The 24,650-nt window shown below is 40.6% G+C and overlaps 2 protein-coding genes across 6 annotated transcripts in view; one reads left to right on the top strand and one right to left on the bottom strand.

The window, feature by feature from the left end:
* The window catches only part of LOC144770793 (uncharacterized), a 315,531-nt gene that overhangs the window by 166,869 nt on the left and 124,012 nt on the right, over positions 1-24,650 (top strand). The window lies entirely within an intron of this gene.
* The window catches only part of LOC144770792 (phospholipase A2 inhibitor 25 kDa subunit-like), a 248,743-nt gene that overhangs the window by 199,577 nt on the left and 24,516 nt on the right, over positions 1-24,650 (bottom strand). For all 3 annotated transcript variants that reach the window (XM_078655547.1, XM_078655549.1, XM_078655548.1), the window contains exon 2: positions 770-808. In XM_078655547.1, the coding sequence (XP_078511673.1) occupies positions 770-808 (39 nt within the window). The remainder of the gene's footprint in view (positions 1-769; positions 809-24,650) is intronic.

Here is a 24,650-nt window from a genome sequence, read left to right as displayed (position 1 = left end):
GAGCAGACCTTGGGCACAAATTCACTTTTAGCCCCAACCTTTAAGACAAAGAGAGGTTACACAGGATTGCAATCCCCCATTAGTTGGAGTCAGTGGGTTGCAAAAACACTACGCCGTCCATAAATAGCAAGATTACAACCAACCGGGAGAACGTGCAGGTAAGGTTAGCGTTTTCGTGCGCCAGCATTTAGAATGCTGCACACTTCAACTGAAGAATCACCGGAGGCAGACGTTTTTCTATCTCGTCAGCCATCTCCTTGAGTATTTCTGTGAAGTCTTGGAGTTTTCAGCGGTAATCTGTAGCGGAAGATTTGAGACTGATTTCCGACTCGCTTCTCAGTATATTTTCTTTGCTAGTGGAAATTCAGTTGTCTCAGAAATTCCAGCCAGGTACCCTTGTCACTTCGTTTTCTCCCAGCTCCGATATTTTGAAGGCCAGCACTGAAGTTAGTATGCGTTTGTCCTTGTTTTTTTTTAATTCTTTGCGAGTGAAATCAATTATCTGCTTCTAAAACTCTTGCACCTCAGAGACTGCACATGTGACTTCCTGATGAGACTAAATAAGGATATTTCTATTTGGGACCTGAAGTAAATGGTGATCTTTTCCCTAGTTCACTACTGACTCCACGTTGCATGCACTTCTATTAAACCTTTATTTTTGGAATTACTAACTCCTAACTGCACAGAGCCTTTGAGACAGTTCCTTTTTTTTTACGTTCTGTAATCGAACTCTCAGTAGATAGAAATATATATATATATTTTTACTTACCATGAGTCACTGAGGGGTTTGCTGATCCAGTTGAAGAATCTACAAGAGAAAGATAACCCAAACCATTACTACTGCTGGTCATTTACTTAAATACTCAACTGTTTATGGAGTATATAATATTGAATACATGCACAGCATAGAGAGAGGCAAATTACCACACACATACAGGTAAAGCTTAGTCTAGGGTCGGGAAGGAAAAAACACTAAGTATAGTTTGGAAAACTAGAACTGTAGTTAATCATTTGCTTATTGTTACAGGTGTGCCCTCCCAGTCCAGAACAATAGCATTGAGGTAATCAGTGTGGCAGTCTCACTTGTTTTTTCCCATTTCCCCTTTCCCCCTCCTCTCTAAGCCCAGAATTCTCTGGGATAGAGGCGTAGGGGAGTTGGGAAGAATTTACCTACAGCACCTTCGGTCATTCGCTCCCACGGAATCAGGAATTCCAGGTACTGCTTCTTGACACCTATCAGCAATCCAGCTGTGTGGGGCTTACTGGAGATAACAGGAGTGGTAGTTGGCACCTAAGACCCTCAGCAGAGAAGGTGACTTCATCCCCCAACCAAGAGCACACCAGGCCTGCTATCATAACTCAGCAATCATGCTGTGTGGGAATTACTGGAGGGCTTGATGTCACTGACCATGTCCATGTCATGAGTGATATGAGGTCATAAGTAGTTAATTGCGGGGGTGTGAATAATAGTTAACTCAGCTAACTATCACGGCTGAATTTCACTGGTTTTGTATGAGTAAAATCCTCCCTGTAACCTTTATCTTTTTTTCTGAAATTTGTATGGTTTTTTAAATTCTATTTCCTAAATATAACCTCCCAGTTAGTTTTCTTAGTGAATATATATGTACAAATAAATCCAGAATATACCAAAGGTTACAGAGACGTTATAGTTAGGAAATGGAATAAAAAAACATTGAATCTCACTAAAAAAACAAAGGTTACAGGGACATTATAATTTCACTCATAAAAAACTGTGAAATTCAACTGTCATATTTGGCTGAGCTAACTATAACTTGCGCCCTTGCAATGCATTGCTTATGACCTCACATATTACATCACTCATGACATGGTCAGTGACATCACTAATGACATGAATGATGACATTTATTTCTGTGAGGAAGTTTGGAGGGGTACAGACACATTTTTTAATCTCAACAAGGGGACTGTGGACTCTAAAACAGTCCTTGGGAGGCATTCAAAGACACCATCAGGGTTAAATATATGAACACAACCTTTAGACTCAGGAACAATTTTCCCAACCAATTTTAGAAAGAACTATTAAAGATAGATAATCTGATGCAGCCCCCAAAATAGTGTCAAAGCAAAAGAACCAAGAATTATTGGAATGACTACAGACAATCTATAGGAAACATGATGATGAAGGAAAAGAATGACAAATGCTGTCCTTGCTTTTTAACAGGTAAAAAGTAGGCAAAATAGTTTAGGGACTGTAAAAAAAATGATAGCACTATTGAACTAAGTCAAAACACCAAGGGGAGAAGGGCTTCCCATTGAATAAAACATGCTCTGATCAGTAGTCTACTAGCTGGTAGCATTACAAAGCAAAGAAACAACTTTTGGCAGCCATTAAACCTGTGACCCACACCCGTAGAGTATGCCAGAAACATCTGAATCATCATCCATAACATGCTTACCATGATCTTACAGATCAATGCTGCTTCATCCATCTGCTTCCTCTCTCTACGCATGCTGTGGAAGAACTTCAAGTGGCTACCTGTGTGCATGAGATGCACAGTGACACAAGTTCTCACCACCAGCCGACTTAACTATGGCAACGCTCTCTAAGTAGGAATCGTTGCACACCTCATACAGAGATTTTTTAAAAACACAACACCGCAGACAGACTCATCCTTGACCTCTCCCACCAAACTCACATCACACCACTCTGCAAGTGAATCCACATCACACCCCTCTGCAAATGACTCCACTGGCTCTTTCTATTTCTATGACTCTTTTTAAGGTTGGTTTACATCTCGACAAACTATAATTGAATGTAGCTAAGGATTGGTACTGTCATACTGGAGTTGCGCCAATTATGCATGAAATAAAGCATGAAATAAAGTATTGAATCTTTTTTGTAAAAATGAAATGTCGGTCTGTTTTGACTACACAGGGCAACTGAAAGTGTGGTTCTTAGATTAAAAAAAAAAAAAAAAAAAAAAATGTTTGTTTAAATCTGTAAAAATGCATGTTACAAATATATATTTTTCTTATTGTTACAGATATTATACCGTGCAGTGATTATTTTTGTGCAAAGAGTATTTGTCTTTTCTGCCAGAAGGTCCTGAGGAAGGTGGTTTTATACCACCGAAACGCGTCGACCTTGCGTATAAAAAAAATCGCGTATCTATCTGCGATCCCTCAGACGCAGAAAAAGGAGTGAATGTAGTATGAATGAGTGAGTTTGTGTGTGGTTATGTTTATTGGTGTATTCAAGTATGTTTTCCTTTCTGCACGGTAGACAAAAATGTTTTTACTGTCTTAAATGAATTATTGTGTATTTGATCAAATGATTTTCAGGAAACGTATATGTTATAAATGATAAATTGATAAATGTGACTTTTGTACTCAGAAAAATGTATAAAAAATATCAGAATAAAAAATACAAATGAAAAAAGTTGATGTTGCCGTATACTGTGTAAAATAACAAAAGTAAAAGTATAGAAGTGGTACTATTTTCACTATATAGGTCTCGAGGGAACATTGTTCACTGTTTTTTGCTTTTGTTGCTCCTCTTGTTCCCTGACCTGCGAAGTAAATATAGAGGGGGTCCCATATATATGTTAATACATTCACGGTTGTTCAACTGTGGGATTTGTTTGTTGGATCATATGACGAGGATATAATTCACTCTGGCATTTTGGAGTATACCTCTGGTGCAGTGCCTTTTCTTTTCTTTCTACTTGTAAATAGAGTCATTTTTCTTTTGGACTATTCTCTTTTCTTCTCTTTTCTTTACCTGCAATAATATAAGATAGGGAGAAATAAAAGTACCTTCCTCTGTAGGAACTGCATATCATGGATAAACTAGAAACCTTTGGGTTTACGGATGCAGATTTTAGCTCTCTGCTGGGTCATGTAGTGGATACCAACAGCACCACAAGTAACACATTAGGTGATAACAGCGAATGGCAAAACCTACTAAACCTTAGGAAGAGAGCGAGACGAATTGAATCACATGCCCATTATATGAGAGAATACCTAATAGCAGGGGTTATACCATCAGGCCTTAGAGTCAGGAACGCACCAGCCTTATTTGTTGAAATACGCAAATTTCTTGAGCGCTGGTCCCTAATATCCAATCGTTGTTCCAGAGATTGGATGTTATTAATCATCGAGACCGCTAGGGACATTCTGATCACACTAAATGATGAAATTCAGAAACTCGAAGACAAGCTTAATTCCTCAGACGCAGTGGAAGATGCTAAAGCCAGACTAGATAAGATACAGACAGAGATGAAGGATTTTGACATCTACCTAACTAATAAAAAGACAGAAAAACTAAAAAATGATGTGAGGTGGTTCTCTAAGGAGAAAATCTATCCTTACTTGAACCCAAGTTATTTTCAAGCTAATAACCCTAATGAATATCCACCAAATGCCACTTATAAGAAAAACTACACGAACTTCTCTGATACTGGTTCATCAGGGTCCGACAATGACAACTTCTCTCACCCTGGTCCAAGTAGAGGAGGATATAATCCTGGGCCTTTTAGAGGAAGACAGGGACAACGTAACTACTACAACAGGGGTTTTTTATCAAGGGGCCCGTACAGGGGGAAGCAGGTCCATTGGCAATCGCACAATGGAGGCCCACACACCTCGAGTCCACAACCACAACAACGGTATGTGAAGACCAGGAATCAACAGTACTGGTGGTAGAGGGAACAGGAGAATATAATAGGGCCACAGATATTCTTCCAATTTACAATTTATCTTCAAATAGGCTGAAAGAAGAAGAATCCTCAGTTCTGAGTAAAGGCCTCTCTTTTGTCCCTTTTTCAACTCTAGACAAATTCAAATTACATGTTGACCTCCATGCCTTTTTTAGAAAGGTTAGATTAAAAAAATTCTTTGAAGGTAGAGATTTGACTGAAGATGAAGATAATCTATCCAGGTGTAAACCTCCATCTATATTCTCCCCCACCTTAGATATGGTTGGCCCTGAGGTACAGATTTTCGAAAAACAAGTTCTGACAGATATTAGTAGACTCTTAACAAGACCTGAGAAGTATAAATACAATCTTACCAGACAGGAAAATCTAGCCTTAAAGAACCTTGCCAATAACAGCGAAATAGTAATAAAACCTTGTGATAAAGGTGGTGGGATATTGGTGTTCGATAAACCTGACTACAATACCAGAATGAGAGCAATGCTAGCAAATATAGATCACTACAGACCGGCTAATGTCAGAGAAATGCACAGACTGAGCGGTCAAATTAAAGAAATGACCCAGGAAGCCTTTTCTAATGGCTATATATGTGACAAAGAACTTCAATTTCTCAACAAAACCTGCCCTGTTACTCCGGCAATGTACGGTCTTCCAAAGACACACAAAAGTGAAACTGATCCCCCGTTACGCCCAATCATTTCAACAATTGGTTCAAATACTGAGCCACTATCTAAATATGTAGATACATTTATCTGCCCCTTGACTCAGAGATACGATTCCTTCGTAAAGGACACAGGTGATATGATCAACAAAATAGAAGGCTTGGCCTTCAACCCTGTGACAGACATCCTAGTAACGCTTGATGTTGAGGCATTATATACCAACATTCCTCAACATCAAGCGTTACAGGCAGTCACAGCGTTGCTACAAAGATATCCCAATAACAGGCCAGATGAATTTATCATTCAGTGTCTGGAAATTGTACTTTTGAACAATTTTTTTGAGTTTGAGGGAACCCTTTTTAAACAGATAAAGGGTACCAGTATGGGTGCTTCTTGTGCCCCATCTGTGGCTAATACATACATGGGCGAATGGGAAATAAAGAATATCTATAATATAGATGCCCCTTTCTATGAGAACGTCTCGCAATGGAGACGTTTCATAGATGATATATTCTTTATATGGCATGGTAATGAAACTCAACTGGAAGAATATATCAAATGGTTAAATGCCAGTGACAATAATCTTAAATTCACTTCGAATTACAGTGACACAAGAGTTGAATATTTGGACATTGTAATTGAAGGTTGTGATGGTCATCTGAAAGTAAGTCTCTTTCGGAAACCTACTGCGAAAAACACCATTTTAAAGTTTGAGAGTTTTCACCCTCACTGCCAGAAGGACTCTATCCCCTTCGGGGAATTCCTTCGCACCCGACGCAATTGTACTTCCCTTGCTGATTATGATTACCACAGTATATCTTTACGAGAGCGTCTAACTGAAAGGGGATACCCACACAGATTAGTCCGCCAAGCGTTTAAAAGGGCGAGATTTTATGACAGAGATGCCCTACTCAAAAACAAGAGAGACAAAACTCAGGATAAGATCGTTTGTGTCATAAATCACTCTACTCTCAACTATAAAATAAAGAATATAATTAACAAAAACTGGCGTATTCTTGAAGTAGATAACGAAACCACCTTAGAAAAACCATTGGTCACATATAGGCGAAATCGGAATCTTAGAGACCGGCTGGTCCACACTAGACCCAGGAATAACTCAGCTGAGAAACAAACCACCCTGACAAGTGGCGACATCATTCGAGGGAATCATAGATGTGGCAATTGCCACGCATGTGATTCCGCGATTGTTGGGAATGACCTCCAACACAACAATATAACTATCTCTTTAAAATCATTCACGAACTGTCGAAGTAAGAACATCGTCTATTATATTGTCTGCCCCTGTGGCCTTCCATACATAGGCGAGACAGGACGAGAATTTAGACAACGATTTAGTGAGCATAAATCGTCAGTGAGAACCAGTAAAATAACAGCCCCCTTAACCCAACACTGTTTGGATTTAAAGCACAAGGAAATAGAACTCAAATGGTGTATTTTAGAAAAAATTCAATGCAGGAAAGGGGAATCACTTGAGAGAACAAGGAAGAAAAGAGAATGTTATTGGATTTTTTTCTTTGATAGTGTCAAGAAAGGCCTCAATGAAAATATATCGTGGTATGTGACAGAATAGGCCAATATGATTAGTATAAAAAGATAGTAAGGCATTACAACAAAATGGGCCAAATAGGTTGCGTGGTTAAGACTATATATAATGCAGGGAGTAGCCATGATAGGTTCATAAGGCTTTGGACTTGTGATTCCTTATTTGCATCACATATAGTGAGTAAACTATTTTAAATAGAACCTTGTAAAATACCTTTTATGGTTTTGTCCATTATTGTAACTCAGGGTTCCTGTATATATTGGCATGCAGAGATAGACGCGCTGATTCCGTTATAAATACGGTAATGATTGGAGTTATTCACGCTTTGTGGTTTACTGTAGCTTGGCCCGTCGTCGAGGTACCTACACCACTTAGCAATGGCGCTGAAACAATCTGTCTCGCCCCAGAAGTGGTAGGTCAGACCTTCCAGACCTACGGACAAACAATAAAGAATAAATAGATGTACAATCTTACACCACGACAAATCGGTAGGATGACTGATAAATCTATATGTGATGTTTGACTAAAGGGGTGATTTCAGCATAAAATTATTGTAGAATAGCTACCACTTAACAATGGCGGCCAGATCTGCGATCACGTGACCCACATCAGATACATATCGTAACTGTTTTCAATAGCACGATAGTTCCCAAAAAAAACTTTTTTCCATTGTGTGTTTGATTAAATACGAAATGAGGACCAAAAGAACGGTTCTTTTACCAAAAATAATAAAATTATTTCAACAAACGAAGGCAGGCTTGTGCTTGAAAACCACTTAACAATGGCGACCAATATGGTGGTCACATGACTAAAAACACTTTGGCGCCATCCGACGGGTATTTAAAAAGAAATGCGAACGATAGTTTCTTCGGTCCGCGCGTTGTGATGAAGATACACCTTTGGAATCGGGATTTTGAGCACTGGTAAGTCAATTCTAACTTCGGGTCGGTAAAGCATGGTTAGAGAGTGCAATGCGTTGGCTCCAAGTCTAACGGGGACATTAGGGGATTCCTTTAACCCAAAATTAAAATAGGATGTTTCATGGCCCAAGTTATATGAGTTGAGTGTAGGGGGACGTTCTGCCCCCATGTCTATCCGAGTGTAAGAGGTCCGTTTAATACTAAATTCAAATGGCAGGCTGCTAGCCCAACACGCTTTTTCACCAAATAAAGAGATAGATTGTACCTGAGTAGTGACTAAATCTGATATCCTATTATTGATTACAGCGACTTAAAATCAGGACAGACGTGTTCAACCTAAAAGAAATAACATTGCAAATAATAGATATAAGAGAAGGTGAAGAGGAGATATCAACGGTTTCGGGAAGTACAACAACGCGCAAAAAGCTAGTAAGCCAGTTCTAAATTTTACTTCATTACAATCGAGGGAAAGAGAGTGACGCTGTTCTTCCAAATTTACGGGGGGTACTATCACTCGTTAATATTAAAGCATGCGGATATATATGGGAAGTCATAGGCTAACAAATTCTTAAGCCGATTTTAAGAAACAGACTGCAGTTCAGGACACACTCGATTAAAGGGTTATTATTCTGTTATTTACAGATACAATACATCTATCAGAATACAATAATTACAAAAGGAAGCCCCTAATTTTGTGGACACGAGAGCGACAAAAAGGTTAGTATTAGAGTCTTCTTCTCTAATTAATAATCTTTAGTTAATTATACATATGCCTGAAAATACTGTTGGTTCTTTACAGAATAATTTGGCTTTTTGAGAAAAAGGAAGAACCAAAGACAAAACCCTAGGTCTGCATATGATTAAAGAATAGATGTTTTTAAGGCATGGTAAGCTGGGTTTAGTGTATAACAGCTTTTAGATTTGTTACTATCTTTCATTAATATGCATTGATATAGAACAAATTTCTAACCTAATGTAGGCTCGCCCCAAGAACTTTGTGTGTTTATGTTGAGACTAGCTGACTGAAGCAGGTCTCCACTCCAAAAAATTGCGGGTAAGAAAAGATGATCACATTTTTGTAAGACCTAATTTTTGAATTTAGCGTAAAATCGGACTCTCATAATCCTAGTATATAAATGACATTTAAGCTTCTATAATGATAGGCGTGTAGCCAAATAGGAAGTCTACGAGATCTTTCCTCTTCTTTCTCTCTTTCTATTTCTATGACTCTTTTTAAGGTTGGTTTACATCTCGACAAACTATAATTGAATGTAGCTAAGGATTGGTACTGTCATACTGGAGTTGCGCCAATTATGCATGAAATAAAGTATTGAATCTTTTTTGTAAAAATGAAATGTCGGTCTGTTTTGACTACACAGGGCAACTGAAAGTGTGGTTCTTAGATTAAAAAAAAAAAAAATTTTGTTGTTTAAATCTGTAAAAATGCATGTTACAAATATATATTTTTCTTATTGTTACAGATATTATACCGTGCAGTGATTATTTTTGTGCAAAGAGTATTTGTCTTTTCTGCCAGAAGGTCCTGAGGAAGGTGGTTTTATACCACCGAAACGCGTCGACCTTGCGTATAAAAAAAATCGCGTATCTATCTGCGATCCCTCAGACGCAGAAAAAGGAGTGAATGTAGTATGAATGAGTGAGTTTGTGTGTGGTTATGTTTATTGGTGTATTCAAGTATGTTTTCCTTTCTGCACGGTAGACAAAAATGTTTTTACTGTCTTAAATGAATTATTGTGTATTTGATCAAATGATTTTCAGGAAACGTATATGTTATAAATGATAAATTGATAAATGTGACTTTTGTACTCAGAAAAATTTATAAAAAATATCAGAATAAAAAATACAAATGAAAAAAAGTTGATGTTGCCGTATACTGTGTAAAATAACAAAAGTAAAAGTATAGAAGTGGTACTATTTTCACTATATAGGTCTCGAGGGAACATTGTTCACTGTTTTCCACTGGCTCCCCATACAGAACAGGTGCCAATTTAACCTTCTGCACTCACAAGGCTATAAACAACCAAGGACTTGCCTACATTAACCTGCCCAAACTTCCACCAACCATCAGGAAGTGTATGCCCCACCTCTGTTTCACTTGCCCACACTCTCCGCACCTACAGAAGCAAAAGTGGAAGACACTTCTTCTCCTACCCCACAACAAAGACCTGGAGCTGCCTCCTCGCACAGCTCCAGACCTTCACCTCACTTATGGAATTCTGAAGGGCCCTTAAGACCTGGAGGTTCGAATGAGGCTTCCAGGACCTGCAAATGCCTGGATTCCATATTTGGCGATTAGCAGCACTATACAAAACCGAATTGATTGCTTAATCGATTGATTGATTGATTGAAGACCTGGAGGTTAGGATCCATCCCACCATCTAGAAGGGAAGTAGTGGCGGCTAAACTCCCAAAACCAAGGAAAGACCCATTGGGTGGCCATTCCTACCTACCAGTGTCTATGGTAAATGTTGTCAACTGTTCATTTATTGTGGTTGGTTTTGGGGAGTTTCTGAAAGGGTTTGAGGGCCGCAGCAATGGCCGTCTCTTGGTTAATAATAATAACTCCATTTATAGAGCACCTGTTACACCCAATGGTGTGTCCCCACACTAGTATCCAGTCCCCTGAAAAGAGAACAGAGAGCAGATAAGAAAACCAAAAAATAAAACATAAACAGAGGCCTCAAGCTAAGACTCAGATTAGGGTTGGAAGTGCCAGGTTTTTAAACCTTTATGGAAGATGCTCTCCGACGGTTAGGCTCTTAGGTTAAGTGGTAGGGATTTCCACTTTTTAGCTGCCAGATATCCAAAGGAGCATGCCCTCATTCTGACACTTTGGACTATAGGCATTTTGACCTGATGTGCTCCAGTCAACCTCAAATTGCGGATGGGATAATGTGGAGTTAACATGGGATGAAGATAACTTGGACATCTTCTCCACACTGCTTTGTCGATGATCCTTTTATCCACTGACAACCAGTGGAGGGTATCCAGGGCCCTGGCAAAGGAGGCTCTTCTGGGAAGGTTTAGGACCAATTGTGCAGCCGCATTCTGAATGCGTTGCAATTTATTCAGGGATCTTTGTGCCGCTCCTAAGTATAGTATATTGCCATAGTCCATCCAGGATGTTACTAGAGCATGTAAAAGGGTTTTCCTGGCTGTAGAGGACTGAAGAGTCCTTAAGCATTTTCCAGCAAAGTTCTTGTAATGTTATGTTATAACAATTTTTATAGCACGCTAATACCCTTAGGTGTCTAGGCGCTAACGGACCGCATACTGTAAATGGAAATACATTTTTTAAAAGCCATGTTTTAAAATGTTTCCTGAACTCAAGCAGAGAAGATATCTTCCTAAGAGCAAGTAGAAGAGAGTTTCATAGCTTAATGGTGTTATGTCTAAACCCTCCCCCCCCCCTCAGTTCATCATCCTGACTCTGGAAGCGGGCATCAGTAAGGCAAGCCTGAAAATGGCCGCCTTGAATTACTGCAAGCGAATATTGGTCTGCGCATATTCATTTAAAAGACTACCAGAGCGAGTGAGCTGACTGTGCTCAAATGGGAGGTTCAAGGTCGAGTTGCTCCGGAACCTAGGATGGGTGCCAAGCATGGACGATGTAATGCTCGGATCCTGAGAACTTTTGCTTATGTTTCGAGTTAAGGAAGTGCCTAGGCCACAAACTGTCTTAAACAAAGACCCTTTATTTTTCTGCTGAGTCGTCGTGAAAAACATGCTGTAATGAGGAGGAAGTGCTCATCTATCCAAATTTGGCCAATCAGAACACGTATTTATGATGATAGTTACTTTTTAGATAGATAGAGTTAGACAATTAGTGTATAAAAAACCCTGATTTTGCTTAGCGGCATCGCTCTTTTCGATTTCCTCTGGAGATGCTGCCGGACTGAAGATCGATTTCTGGATGTAAGAGACTCTAACTATTTTGCAGGACTGTTAGGATAAGATGTGGGTGTTAGTTAGGGATGTTAAGAGAGATTGAATTGAAACTATCTGTTCTTTACTAAAACTTTTGCTGAACTTTCTAAATAAAATGTCTATTTCTGAGCTTTAAAATAAATGATCATTTTCTGAAATGAAGTTAAGATTTAATGAATAAAAGAATTGCTAAATGCCTAAATGTTGGACATACTAAAAGTTTGCTTTTGAATGAAAATTAGATAAATGAAGAAGTAAAAGCTGGTCTTTGATTCTTCCTACGCCTAATTTTTGTTCTAGCAGATCCAATGCCATTATGGTGGTGTGTCTGAATAAAAAGGTTTTTAAAGAAACCATGGTAACATGTTTTAAATTGTAGGTGTAAATAATAAATAGTTAAATAGGTTTAGACACTCCTCCAATGTTATAGTAGGACTCCTGGGTTGTTGGCCAAATCTTTGAAGCTGAATTAAATGAACAGAGTAAGTATGCAGTGTAATGGGCCCCACTGTTGAATGTGATTCTGAGGTTTTGGAGAAATGGCCATGGTGTTTTAGAATTTATTTCTGGAGTCCCGCTGTAGCAGTTATATCTTGGTAGCAGAGTAGTGGTTGCTAAGGAAATTAGCTAGGATTATGTATAAAGTATTATATAGAGTTTGATGTACAGTGCATTGGTCTGTTTCAAAGAAGTAGTATTGTCATATACTGAGATGGTATCATCGCATATCACTGTTTAGGGACATTAGGTGTGAAAGTATAAATGTATAGCAAAGGCAGTCTATGAAATCTCAGCTTTCAAGCATAGGGATCATTGCGTATCCTGACTAAAACGTATCGCTGAAGAAAATAGTAGGACTTAACTGGAGCTTGATAGAAGGGTAAAGGAGTGGCGTCTACTTTACTAACGATAGAGGAATTCTGTGGTGGGTTAGACGGGAGTGCTGCCTACTGGTAACACAGAGTTCATGTATATTTGAGAAAGGGATTTCTGTATGAACGTGTGTAAATGGAATTGCAATATGCGTTTAAGTGAAACTCTGTGATTGTCTCTAAGGAGGTGAAAAAGATCTCTTTATATGCTTTCCTAGAGAAACGAGTTCGTTATTGCCTGATAGAAGGGTAAGGCCAGTAGTGTTGCTTTATCGGCGAGTCTAAAAATTCTGAGAAGATAAGCGTCATCTACCCCGGTTACAGAATACTTGTGCGATTGAAAATTCCATCACTTTATTAGCGAAACAGATTAGTGTAATTGTTTTGTGTAAGTTAATAACTGATTTTGTAAAATACCTTGTAAATACGGGTTCTTGAAAAATCCTTGTAAGGGAAGGGTTAATCAGCGCTGCAGAAGCCGAAGCGCTGGTGACGTCAAAAGTGCCATGCTGGGATTGGTCCTCATGACCAAGACAAAGTAGGAGCTGATAGGTTCATCATGAAAAAGCAGCAAAGCGATTGGTTAAGCCCTTAGAAAACGTATCGTGTTCTACGATAGTAAAGTAAAGTCCACATTTGTAAAGCGCACAATCACCCGTAAGGGTCTCTAGGCGCTGGGGGCCGTCGGGAAGATTAAGCGAGCTTTTGCCCAGAGTCACATGGTGCTGGGCTAACCTGCCGCCGGAGCCGGGGATCGAACCGTGGTCCCCAGATTCCAGCGTCAGTCGCCCTGGCCCCGGCGCCACACCTCTCCCATAGTGTGAAGCGCGCTGCTATAGGTTGATGTACGGAGACAGCAAACAGGGAAGTGCGCGATCTTTTGAAAGACAGAGAATTACTGAAAAATGTCTTACTATCACGAAGAAGAGAAGAAGAAACCTTCATGGTTTAAGAAATTAAGGAATGCATTTACAAAAGACAAAGAAATTGTGACTAGAGAGGGAAAATTACTTCCTCCGCCAAAAACGCTTGCTTCTTATATGTCATCAAAATATGGTTATCATTCGCGTATTTGGTTAGAGAATTGGGCGAGATATACTCAGGATGATGGTGTTTTGGCCTTTTCTGAGGAAGAATCGTTTGATTTTGGAGTTTTGCGAAATTTGAGAGACAAAATGATGAAGCTTGAGCCGAGACCTAGACCGACACAATTTGAGGCTTTAGTTGAATGGGAAGATGAGATTCATGATCAAGGGAGTGAAAGATTATGTAAACATCTCAGACCAAAGGGTAGAGGACGAGATTTTTGGGGTGAAACACATGAGAGTAGAATGCGTCGATGGAGAAATAGTAATATGTTTGATGGATTGTATCCCGTTAGGTTGGTAGATGAATATGCGGGTTGGAAATGTACAGAAAAGAAAAAGAATATAGAGACCACAAATCAAAATTATGCTGATAGTGAATCAGAAGATCCTGTATTAGAAGAAATATTAAATAGGAGACCGCTTCCGTACCAGCCAAGTTCTTTATGGACTACTCCAAGTGCCCCATCTGCAAATGAGAGAAATAGTGAAACCCCAAGACAATATTCAAATTTGAAAGATGTGCCAGACAGAGTAGAAGTTAGATATATTCCAAATACTCCTGTTGTGGAAGCTAGAATTGCAGGTACTCCTGTACAAACGAATGACACACAAAATTGTGCAAAGTAGTGAAATCTGAAGTGATGTGCAACCAAGTTTTTCTGGTTATGAACGTTCTGCACATGAATTGATTCAGAACCTTACTAAAAACATGGAAGCAGTAACTGTCCCTGTAACGGTAGGACCGGTAATACCAGTGTTTGAAAATCAGAGAATAAAAGAACCAAGCCTGACAATTCCGTTACAACAAGGTTTGCAAAAAGTGAGTGGAAATATTTATCCTGATTTGTCAGCAATAAATCGGACTATTAATGTAAATCCACACGAATTGACTCTTAACCAAAGTTCATTATACAGTTACCCAATTGGTGCAGAATCTGACTCTGCAACACCAGAGAAAAGTTTAGATAAAATAGATTTGATACAAACTCCTGTAGTACCGTCAGAAAAAGAATTGAGTGATAGGATTAAAACACTTAAATTGAAAGAAAATGAACCAAAAGTATTAGATGTAGCAAAGTTAAAAGTAGATATGGAAGAATTAATATTTGGAAGAATTGGAACAGATAGATTAAAAACCTACCAGGATAATGAGCTTATGTTTATGTGTAAAAGGAGTGGAAGTTTCAAAATTCAAATTGTTGCAGAAATCATACAGAGTGGACTTTGCAGAAAAAGACATTGAGAATATGAATACAGCTGGGAGAATAGGTCAGATAAAATAATTAATTGTGCTGCTGCGAAAATGGGGAGATGTGAGCAAATGGAGACTCAAATGGGCAAAAAAAAGACAAGAATATAGTGATAAATCTACTTTAGCTTTTCCAGTCAGGGAAAAGGAAGCAGTGGTGACTGAACGCCCCATGAGAGAAATACCTGGAGGAGGATATGTACATGTTCCTTGGTCCTGGCAGGATATATTGTCATTTACAAATGATTTCTTGAGGTTGAGAGAGAAACCAGTAGAATGGTATCGACAAGTAGACAGATTTGTAAAAGTGTCAAAAGTTTTATGGATTGATCTGGATGGATTGTTTGACATAGTAGTGCCAGCAGATTTACGGACAGAATGTAAAATTGCTATAGATTGGCCAAGAGAAGAATTAGTGAGAGATAAAGTTACAGGAGCTCCATCACCAGATGTAATGCGAAAATATGAGCAAGTAATAGTATGGTTGAAAAATAGGATACTTCAAAAGAAACTGATTATGTGAAAATACACAGAACCACACAAGAGCCGAAAGAATCTGTACATTCATTTTATGAAAGATTGTTATTAGTTTTCAAACAGTACAGTGGCTATGAAGAATTAAATTAGAAGGACATGAGCCACTTTATATATAGATTTGTGTATGGATGAAGACCAGAGATTGGAGATATGATTCAACACAGTATAATAGGTTGGCAGTCAGCTACTGTTGATGATATTTTGAGAAAAGCAAAATATTGTAGTGAAGAAATTGATGCAACACAGAAAAAGCTGAAAGAGAAAGCCATGTGGGCACAAGTGAAGGTTGCAGAACAACAAGTGGTACAAATGGAAAAATAAGAATGCAGGGAATTAAGGAAATTATAAGGGAAAACCAAAGTTAGTGGGAAGCATAGATGAATTAAAGAAAAAGCCACCTTGTTTTAATTAAGGCAAGTTAGGGCATTGGAATTTGCAGGTGCAGTTTGAGGTAAATCAACAACAGCAACAACAGCAGATAGCAAATCAGCAAAGTCAGGTACCACAACCGCCACTGCCAAACAGTGTAAACCAGCAGAGATATAATGCAGAGACAGGATTCAGCGGAGGTGAGCAGGTAAAAATACCGCAAAGAGTGAATGCGTGTCCTCAGTATTGTTTACAAGAAGAAGGTGGCAGTGAGTCAGATGAAAGCTTATGACGGTGCCTGAGGGAGGGAGAAGAGTGTGTACTTGGAGTCACTCTTGAGGTAGATCAGTCTGCTCCATTTGTGAACGGAAAAGTGAATGATGTGGAGATAACTTTCCTAGTGGACACTGGTGCTACCCGTTACTGTTAGGTCAGTGGAAATTCAAAATCTTCCTCTCTCTGGTGACAGTATCCAAGTTATAGGTGTAGCTAATAAACAGATACAAACCCCTTTGACAGAACCAGTTGAGATAGAAATTGGAAATTGTAAAGATATACATCGATTTGTGCTATATGACAGTAGTCCTGTTAATTTGTTAAGAAGAGATATACTGTGTAAAATGAACTATGCCATATATTGTTCACCAGATGGCATAGAATTGCAGACCCCAGATGAAGACAGTTTGTACAAATTGACGATGCTCATGATTGAGGCAGAGCAGAGTAAGTTATTTCCTGTTTTTGATCGAGAAAAGATTCCTGTTGAATTGAAAGAAGTGGTGAAAGAAGAAGTATGGGATTTTACTGGAAAAGATATAGGATTAATGAAAGGTGTTGATCCTGTAAAAGTTACAGTAAAAGAGGGTGGAAGAGGGTGGAAGTTATCCAAATATACCTCAGTATAAGATGACTGCAGAAACAATTGAAGGAATTACTCCAGTAATTGACAAAATGATTGAGCAGGGAATTCAGAGAGAGATAGAAACCAGCCCTTGTAATTCACCGATTATGGCATTGAAAAAGCCAAATGGAACATTTAGAATTGTGCAGGATCTTAGAAAGGTTAACAAAATTGTTGTCCCATGTTGTCCGATTGTTCCGAATCCAACAGTGATTTTGTACCAAATTCCTCATGATGCAGAATGGTACACAGTAATTGACCTGTGCAATGCATTCTTTACTGTTCCATTGCATTCAGAAAGTCAGCCAATTTTTGCATTCCGATTCCAAAATCGCATTTTAGCATGGTGTAGAATTCCACAAGGGTATACTGAGAGTCCATCGATTTTCAATCAATTGCCTAAGAAATCACTAGAAAGTTTGAACATGCCTGGAGAGTCTGTATTAGTACAATATATAGATGATCTTTTGATCGCATCCAAAACAAAAGATGCATGTGTAAATGATACTGTAGCATTGTTGAATCATTTGGCAGACGAGGGACATAAAGTGTCTCCATCTAAACTGCAATTTTGTCAGAAAGAGGTACAATATTTAGGCCACAAGATTGCAAAAGGAATCAGACAAGTCACAATAGAGAGAATCAAGATGATACAAGGAATGCAGCCACCTAAAACTCAAAGACAAGTGAGAATGTTTCTTGGAATGGTAGGTTACTGTAGACAGTGGATTAGTGGATTTTCATTAATTGCAAAACAATTGCAGAGACTGACAAAAGCAGACATAAGAGATACAATAGTTTTGACCAAAACTGAGATGGAAGCATTTGAGCAGCTGAAAACAAAACTGTGTGAAGCACCAGCATTGGGAATGCCTTATTATGAAAAAGTGTTCGAAATGTACGGTAGAGAGCGAGAAGGATGTGCATTGCCGGTGCTAATTCAGAGACATGGAAAATTGAGAAAACCAATTGCGTATTTCTCAGCTGTTTTGGACTCTGTTGCAAAGGCTTTGCCAGGATGTCTGAAAGCAGTAGCGGCAACCAGTGTAAGTTTGGAACAGAGTGAAAGAATTGTGATGGGATTTCCTGTGAGGGTGTATGTACCTCATTCAGTGGAGATTCTCCTCACAAGAGCAAAAATACAGTACATGACTAACAGTAGATTGACCCATTATGAGAAAGTAATTTTGGGAGCAGAAAATATGACAATTGCCAGATGTGTGAATGTTAATCCTTCCACACTTTTACCTGACACTATTGAAGCGGAAGTGAGAGGTGAGCTTGACCATAAATGTCTGGATGTTCTTGAGTACCGCTCGAAACCAAGGCCTGATATTAAGGATGAACCATTACCTCAATCAGATTTTGTGATGTTTGTGGATGGATCATGTTTAAGAACAGAGAATGGCATTTTAAGTGCTGCTTATGTCATTTGTACAGTAGCGGAAGTGTTGGAAGCATCTGGTTTGAAAGGAATTCATTCTGCTCAAGTAGCGGAGTTGATTGCTTTGATACGAGCATGCAAACTGGGAAAAGATGTAAAAGTAACCATAGTGTCTGATAGTCAGTATGGCTATGGAGTTGTTCATGATTTTGGACAGCTTTGGTCCCAAAGAGGTTATCTGACCTCTGCGGGAACACCAATCAAAAATGCAGAGTTTGTGAAAATGTTAATTGATGTAATTAATCTTCCAGATAAGATTGCTGTGGTAAAGTGTTCAGCCCATAAAAGAAATGAAGATTACATCACTCGTGGAAATAATTATGCAGATGCAATTGCCAAACACTGTGCCAAAAATCACATTTCAATTAAGAGAGAAAAACAAACAGAACATGTTCCGAGTCCTTTAATGCTAACCACTGTAGTTGAAACATGGCAGGAAGTGAAACAGATGCAGGAAGAGGCAGATGTAGAGGAAAAGAATGTCTGGTTAAAAGCAGGATGTAGACAGAGAGAAGAAGATGAAATCTGGGTTACTGCAAAAATCTATCTGATGTAGTAACTTCTGTGCTCCACCAGGTGGGAACTGAGTCAAATCCTAAAGAGAAAAATCCGGCTCATGATTTAGTCCCTGGAGACTGGGTTCGAGTAAAAGTGCACCGAAGAAGAAACTGCCTAGTACCTCGTTGGCAGAAACTACGTCAAGTCATGTTGGTCAGCACTACTGCAGTTAAGTGTGCTGGACTGAAGAGCATGCTAGTCACTCCATCCGTGTGCCTGCACCTGAACACCCATACGATGGTGAATGTACAACTGACTCTGATTCTCAAGCAGAACCAGAAAGACTCCAGATTTTGAAGATCGACAGGAAAGTCGACATCTGGCAGTATCAGAAACTAGCTCTGCGTCTGAAGGTGAAAGTGGAAGAGAGATTGTGTAAATACCAGATTCTGAAGATCAATCTGAAGGTCGAGAATTGGTAAAGCTAGACACCAGAAGAAACGCAGAAGTAAGTGAAGATAAGGTAATTGAAGAGGAGAAAGCTGAAGAAATTTCTGGAAACTCTGAAGGCAGGAACGAAAATTCTGAAACTAGGGAAGAAGAAATAACTCATGAAAAAGATGAGATTCCAAGTACCAGTTATGAAGGTGTTCCTAACAGAGTGACAGACAAGAAAGCTGAATCTAATGAAGATAAAGACATTCAAGGAAGAGCCCTGTGGCACCCCACAAGGCAGAATAAAAGGTGAAGATTTAAAAACGCCTAATTGCGCTATCTGTGTTCTATCTTCTAAAAAGGATGTTAAAAGCGACAGGGCCTTTCCTCCTAGACCAGGGGTACTCATAGTACGGCCCGCGGGCCGGTGGCGGCCCGGCAAGCCTTCCTGGGTGGCCCGCGGACATTGCAGACACATGTGTTTAAAAATAAATAAATTAAATATTGTTGCAAATACAGCCGCAGCAGCGCTAGGGGGCCGGGGGATTCCTGTGATTGTCAGAGGGGAGCCGCAGGGGCCTAAGAGGTGAATTTCAACAAAGCCTCATTAACATGTAAATGGTCTTTGAAAGATCCATGAAGTACTTGATGGAGCTGTGTGCGCGCGGCCGGGGAAGCTGTCTCAGCCCGGGCTGAGAGCTGACACACACACACACACACAGGTGAGAGGATAGAGAGGGAGGGAGAAGGGAGACACAGAGAGAGGGCAGGAGGGAGAGAAACAGAGTCAGTGGGAGACTGGGAGGGAGACATAGAGGGAGGGATGGAGACACGGAGTATTAACTCGAGCAGGTTAAATAACCAGTATTTCCAACCGAGTTACCAGAGACACGCTTTTTTGGTCTCGAACCCGCTTTTGAATTGATTCCCATTGTAGTAGCAGTAATACGTTCTGTTCGGCGGTAAATACCGCACAGATGCTAATTCGATCTGCTGTTGGTACTCAGTTTACTGGCTTCGGAATGATGGACGTTTAAATCTTCCTTTTGGAAGTCGAATTCCTGCTCTCCCACAGACTGCATTTTGTCAGTGACGAGTGATCAGCCCACGCTCTCCAAGCAATAAGAGGCTCATTACCAAACTTTCCAAATCACCTTATGCCCGAAAGGGAGCTTTAAAGTGGCGAAAAATAAAATGAAACTGGATGGTCCGACCCTAGCTCCTCATCATTAGGATTGTACAAATTAACTATTCTGCCTCCGAAGGCACCAAACACCACACAGCTGTAAAGTTTCTCACGTTAGTGTGAAATATCTTGCAAAATATCAGTTGGGTCCATTTTGTACCACCATTTATTTTTTACGGGAGCTTTGGCTTAGAAAAAAAGTCTTGTGGGATATTTCCCTGCATAACCAACTCGTGGAATTTTTACATATACTATTTTTCGGGTTTTTTTCTTCTAAAAATGCCAAATCCGTGGCTTTTGGAAAGTTTTTTTTTTTTTTTAAGAATGCACAACATTGATATTTCAGCTTCGTTCACCCCTCCTCACATGCACAAACCCAATATCCAGATTTGTTTATCCCTCTGTTTCACGCAAAACTATCATAACAAATATAGCTTTCAAGGTAAAGCGCTTTTAAGCCTGAAGTTGCTGAAGACCATTTTGAATCCTATTCCACAATACTGCGCGCGACGTAAATAATATCAGGATAGGTTTGGACGATGTATGTGTAGCAAACATTTCTGAAGTGGCAGCAAGGAGATGAACGTGGTTTTCTGGAAATAATTTCAAATAAATAGATCTAAAAATATGCCAAATCAAATTCATTTCCCACACAACGAAACACAAAGATTAAACTATCTACCTACTAACTAAAAGTTGGAAGAATATACAATTCCAGTTGGAAATTCCTGCACATTTTTTTAAGGCAGAGATCAATTTACATGCAGGAGATGAATTGATCGAATTGGCCCCAGGTCAGGTCTTTGGTGGCAGTGCAGCTGAACCCCTTTACATTCTGGCTTTGGGACAGATTGGAAGCCTCTTGCCTTGCATATTTGATCATTCACTTTTGTTGTGTCTGTTTGAGGGAAATGGGTTTGATTGCAAATTGATCAGGAAACTCATCCTCCGATGACGATTCTCTGGGATTGAGAGAGCACCTTGGGTAGCACAAACCTAGCTGGGAGTCAAACAAGTACTGAACAGTGAGAGACAGCCCAAAGTCAGAGTAAAAACACACATGTGTGTGTGTGTGTGTGTCTGCAGTTTCGGCTGCTACCTGGAAGCAGCAGTGGGTCGGGGGAGTAGGGGCGGGGGGCGGGGTGAGAGATGGTTTAAACAAAATCACTTATCTCCCGGCCGGCTGCCACCTCTCCTGCGTTTTCTTACTGGCTTCTGGGGGAGACAGGCAGCACCAGGGCTCTTAGGCTCCCTGCAGCCAATCAAAACGTTGTAGTGCAGTATTATGATTGGTCTGAGCGCTGTGAGACTGCGCTCAACAAGGAGCTGGAGGGGAGCTGCAGGGGCCTAAGAGGTGAAATTCAACAAAGCCTCATTAACATGTAAATGGTCTTTTAAAGACCCATGAAGTACTTGGTGGGGCTGTGTGCGCGCGGCCGGGGAAGCTGTCTCAGCCCGGGCTGAGGGTTGACACACACACACACACACAGGTGAGAGGACAGAGAGGGAGGGAGGGAGACACAGAGGGAGGGGGGAAACAGAGAGTGGGAGACAGGGAGGGAGACACAGTGGGAGGGAGGGAGACACAGTGGGAGGGAGGGAGACACAAAGGGAGGGAGAGAAACAGAGAGTGGGAGACATGGAGGGAGACACAGAGGGAGGGAGACAAGGAGGGAGACACAGAGGGAGAGTGGGAGACTGGGAGGGAGACACAGAGGGAGAGTGGGAGACACAGAGGGAGACACAGAGGGAGAGTGGGAGACTGGAAGGGAGACACAGAGGGAGACTGGGAGGGAGACACAGAGGGAGAGTGGGAGACTGGGAGGGAGACACAGAGGGAGAGTGGGAGACAGGAGACACCGCGGGAGAGTGGGAGACAGGGAGGGAGACACAGAGGGAGAGTGGGAGACAGGGAAGGAGACACAGAGGGAGGGAGGGAGAGGGAGAGAGAGAGAGGGAGACAGAGGGAGGGATGGAGAGAGAGAGAGGGAGAGAGAGAGAAGGAGGGAGAGAGAGAAAGATGTGTGTATGCTGGGTCTGATGGCTCAGTGGACGAAGGTGTCTGCTGCAGGGACCTGTGTTTAACCTCATGGTTACAATTTTTGTTTGCTTTAGCCCGGCCCCCTCCCCCTCTGACCCCGCCCCCACCGGTGCGGCCCTCAGCCACAAACCACACTGTATATTTTGCCCCAGAGAGAAAGTTTGTGAGTACCCATGTCCTAGACCAATAGTTTTCAGCCGTTCTATCAGTAATTTGTGGTTCACAGTATCAAATGCCGCGGTCAGGTCAAGGAGGATAAGAGCTGCTGCTCCCCACCATCTAGTGCAGTGCGAATTTCCTCCGTGGTCTGAAGTAGGGCTGTCGCTATGCTGTGGCATGACCGGAAACCAAATTGGCTGCGGTCTAAGACGTTGTTACTTAAAATGTAAGTGGAGAGTTCCATATTTACAATTTTCTCGAATATTTTTGCAGGCAACAGGAGTCTTGCAGGATCCGTTACCCCAAGGTTGGGCTTTTTTAGTAACGGTAATACACAGGCCTGTTTCCACAGTGTTGGAAACGTTCCTTGTGAGAACATCTGATTAACAATGCCAGATAGCTGGGGACTGATGATATGGCTAATATATTGCTGTATCCTCAGAGGGCAGGGATCATCCGGAGAGCCAGATTTGGTCTTTAAGAAAAGGGTAGCCATCTGCTCTTGGGAAGTAGAGGTAAAATTTGAAAAAGGCGTTATGGTCTTAACTTCCTGTTCTGTGCCAGTGTTGTTAGGAAAATGTGAGGCAAATTGATCATAGATTTGATCAACCTTCGATTTGAAAGCCTGGGCCAATGTGTTGCAGAAATCTTGAGTTCAATTCAAAGTAGCATCCTTTTCAACAGTCGTCAAATTATTTATGACTGTAAAAAGTTCCTTTGCCCGCCATCTCTATTTTCAGCGTGTAGTATTGGCTCTTCTCAGTAATAATTTTTTTCTTATAGCCCGCTAGGATGAGCTTATATTGTTCTTTTTCAGCTGCATCATAGTTTTACCGCCATGTTCTCTCTTGCCTCCTGCAGACTTGTTTATCTAGTTTTAAAGCTTCAGAGAACCATTGAGCAGATGGCGTTTTTCTATTTCTATTTGCGCTGTCACAGGAGCTAGTTTAGTAAAATTAGATTCTAGACAGGTCATATAACTTCTAGCTGATCCCTTCACTTCCACCTCTGAGACAGCAATGCTTTGTACTAGCTGGCTTTCTAGTACACCTGAATAAATATTGTGCCAAGCTCTCCTAGTGAGCGTGGTGCTAGCCGTATTAGTAGTTATGGAACCAGGCAGGTCCTAAAGAAATAGGACAGCATGGTGATCGGACCACGTAAGGGGGAGAATGGATTTAATAGAGATGGCTGGATTGTAAGTGAACACACCGTCCAAGGTATGACCTGCAAGTTGTGTGGAGCCTTGGACTAGCTGTTGAAGACCTACATCCAATGTGATATCTAGAAGTTCCTGAGTATCTTTATCAGCTATTGTTTCCAGGTGAAAGTTCAAATCACCGAGCATGGTGAAATACCTGGATTGAATACCCAGTTCTAGCAAAGAGGACAGATGGGCGATAAATTAATAATCCTTTAAGGGTTTCCGGTTTAGAGGCGCTAATTTTGAATGAAAGGGCCTCTTGATTTGATTCTCAAAGGAGACTGTAGGGTCATACCAGACCAGAAACGTTCAGTTTTGTCCTTGGGGAATGGGGTTGGGCCCAAAATCTGGTGCCACCATGCCGAGGTCTAGATAGAGGGGGCCTTCCCCACGATCACTACCTCCGTCTTACTGAAGTTCAATTTAAGGCAGTTGTTAGACATCCAGGCCGCAAGCTTTCCTGGACAAAAGGAAAACTGGTTGGCTGCTTCCTCCGAGTCTTGGGTTAGAGAGACAATCAGTTGTGTATCGTCCGCATTAGATATGATGGTCACTTTGTATTTATCTACAATTCCTGCCAAGGGCCCAATGTACAGACTGAAAAGGGTGGGGCTCAGTATTGAGCCCCGCGGTACCCCATCCATAAACGGGCAACTTTGAGTAGTATGCGGGTGCTGCGCAACTTAAAAGATGCAGGCAAGGAGAAAGAAGGTCAACCAACGCAATGCTTTACCCCCGATCCCACAGAGCCTTAGCTTACATATGTAAGTCAAATAAAGAACCACCTTGTGAATTTTCTGAGCATCAGTAATATGAAATGGCAAAAATAGCCCTCTTTGTATCACTCATTGCAAGAGTGTGTACCAGTAGAGACCTACA

The sequence above is a fragment of the Lissotriton helveticus genome, chromosome 7 (assembly GCF_964261635.1).
Source record: "Lissotriton helveticus chromosome 7, aLisHel1.1, whole genome shotgun sequence".
NCBI lineage: Eukaryota > Metazoa > Chordata > Amphibia > Caudata > Salamandridae > Lissotriton > Lissotriton helveticus.
Note: the sequence above shows the minus strand (reverse complement) of the source record. Positions and strands in the feature narration are given on the sequence as shown.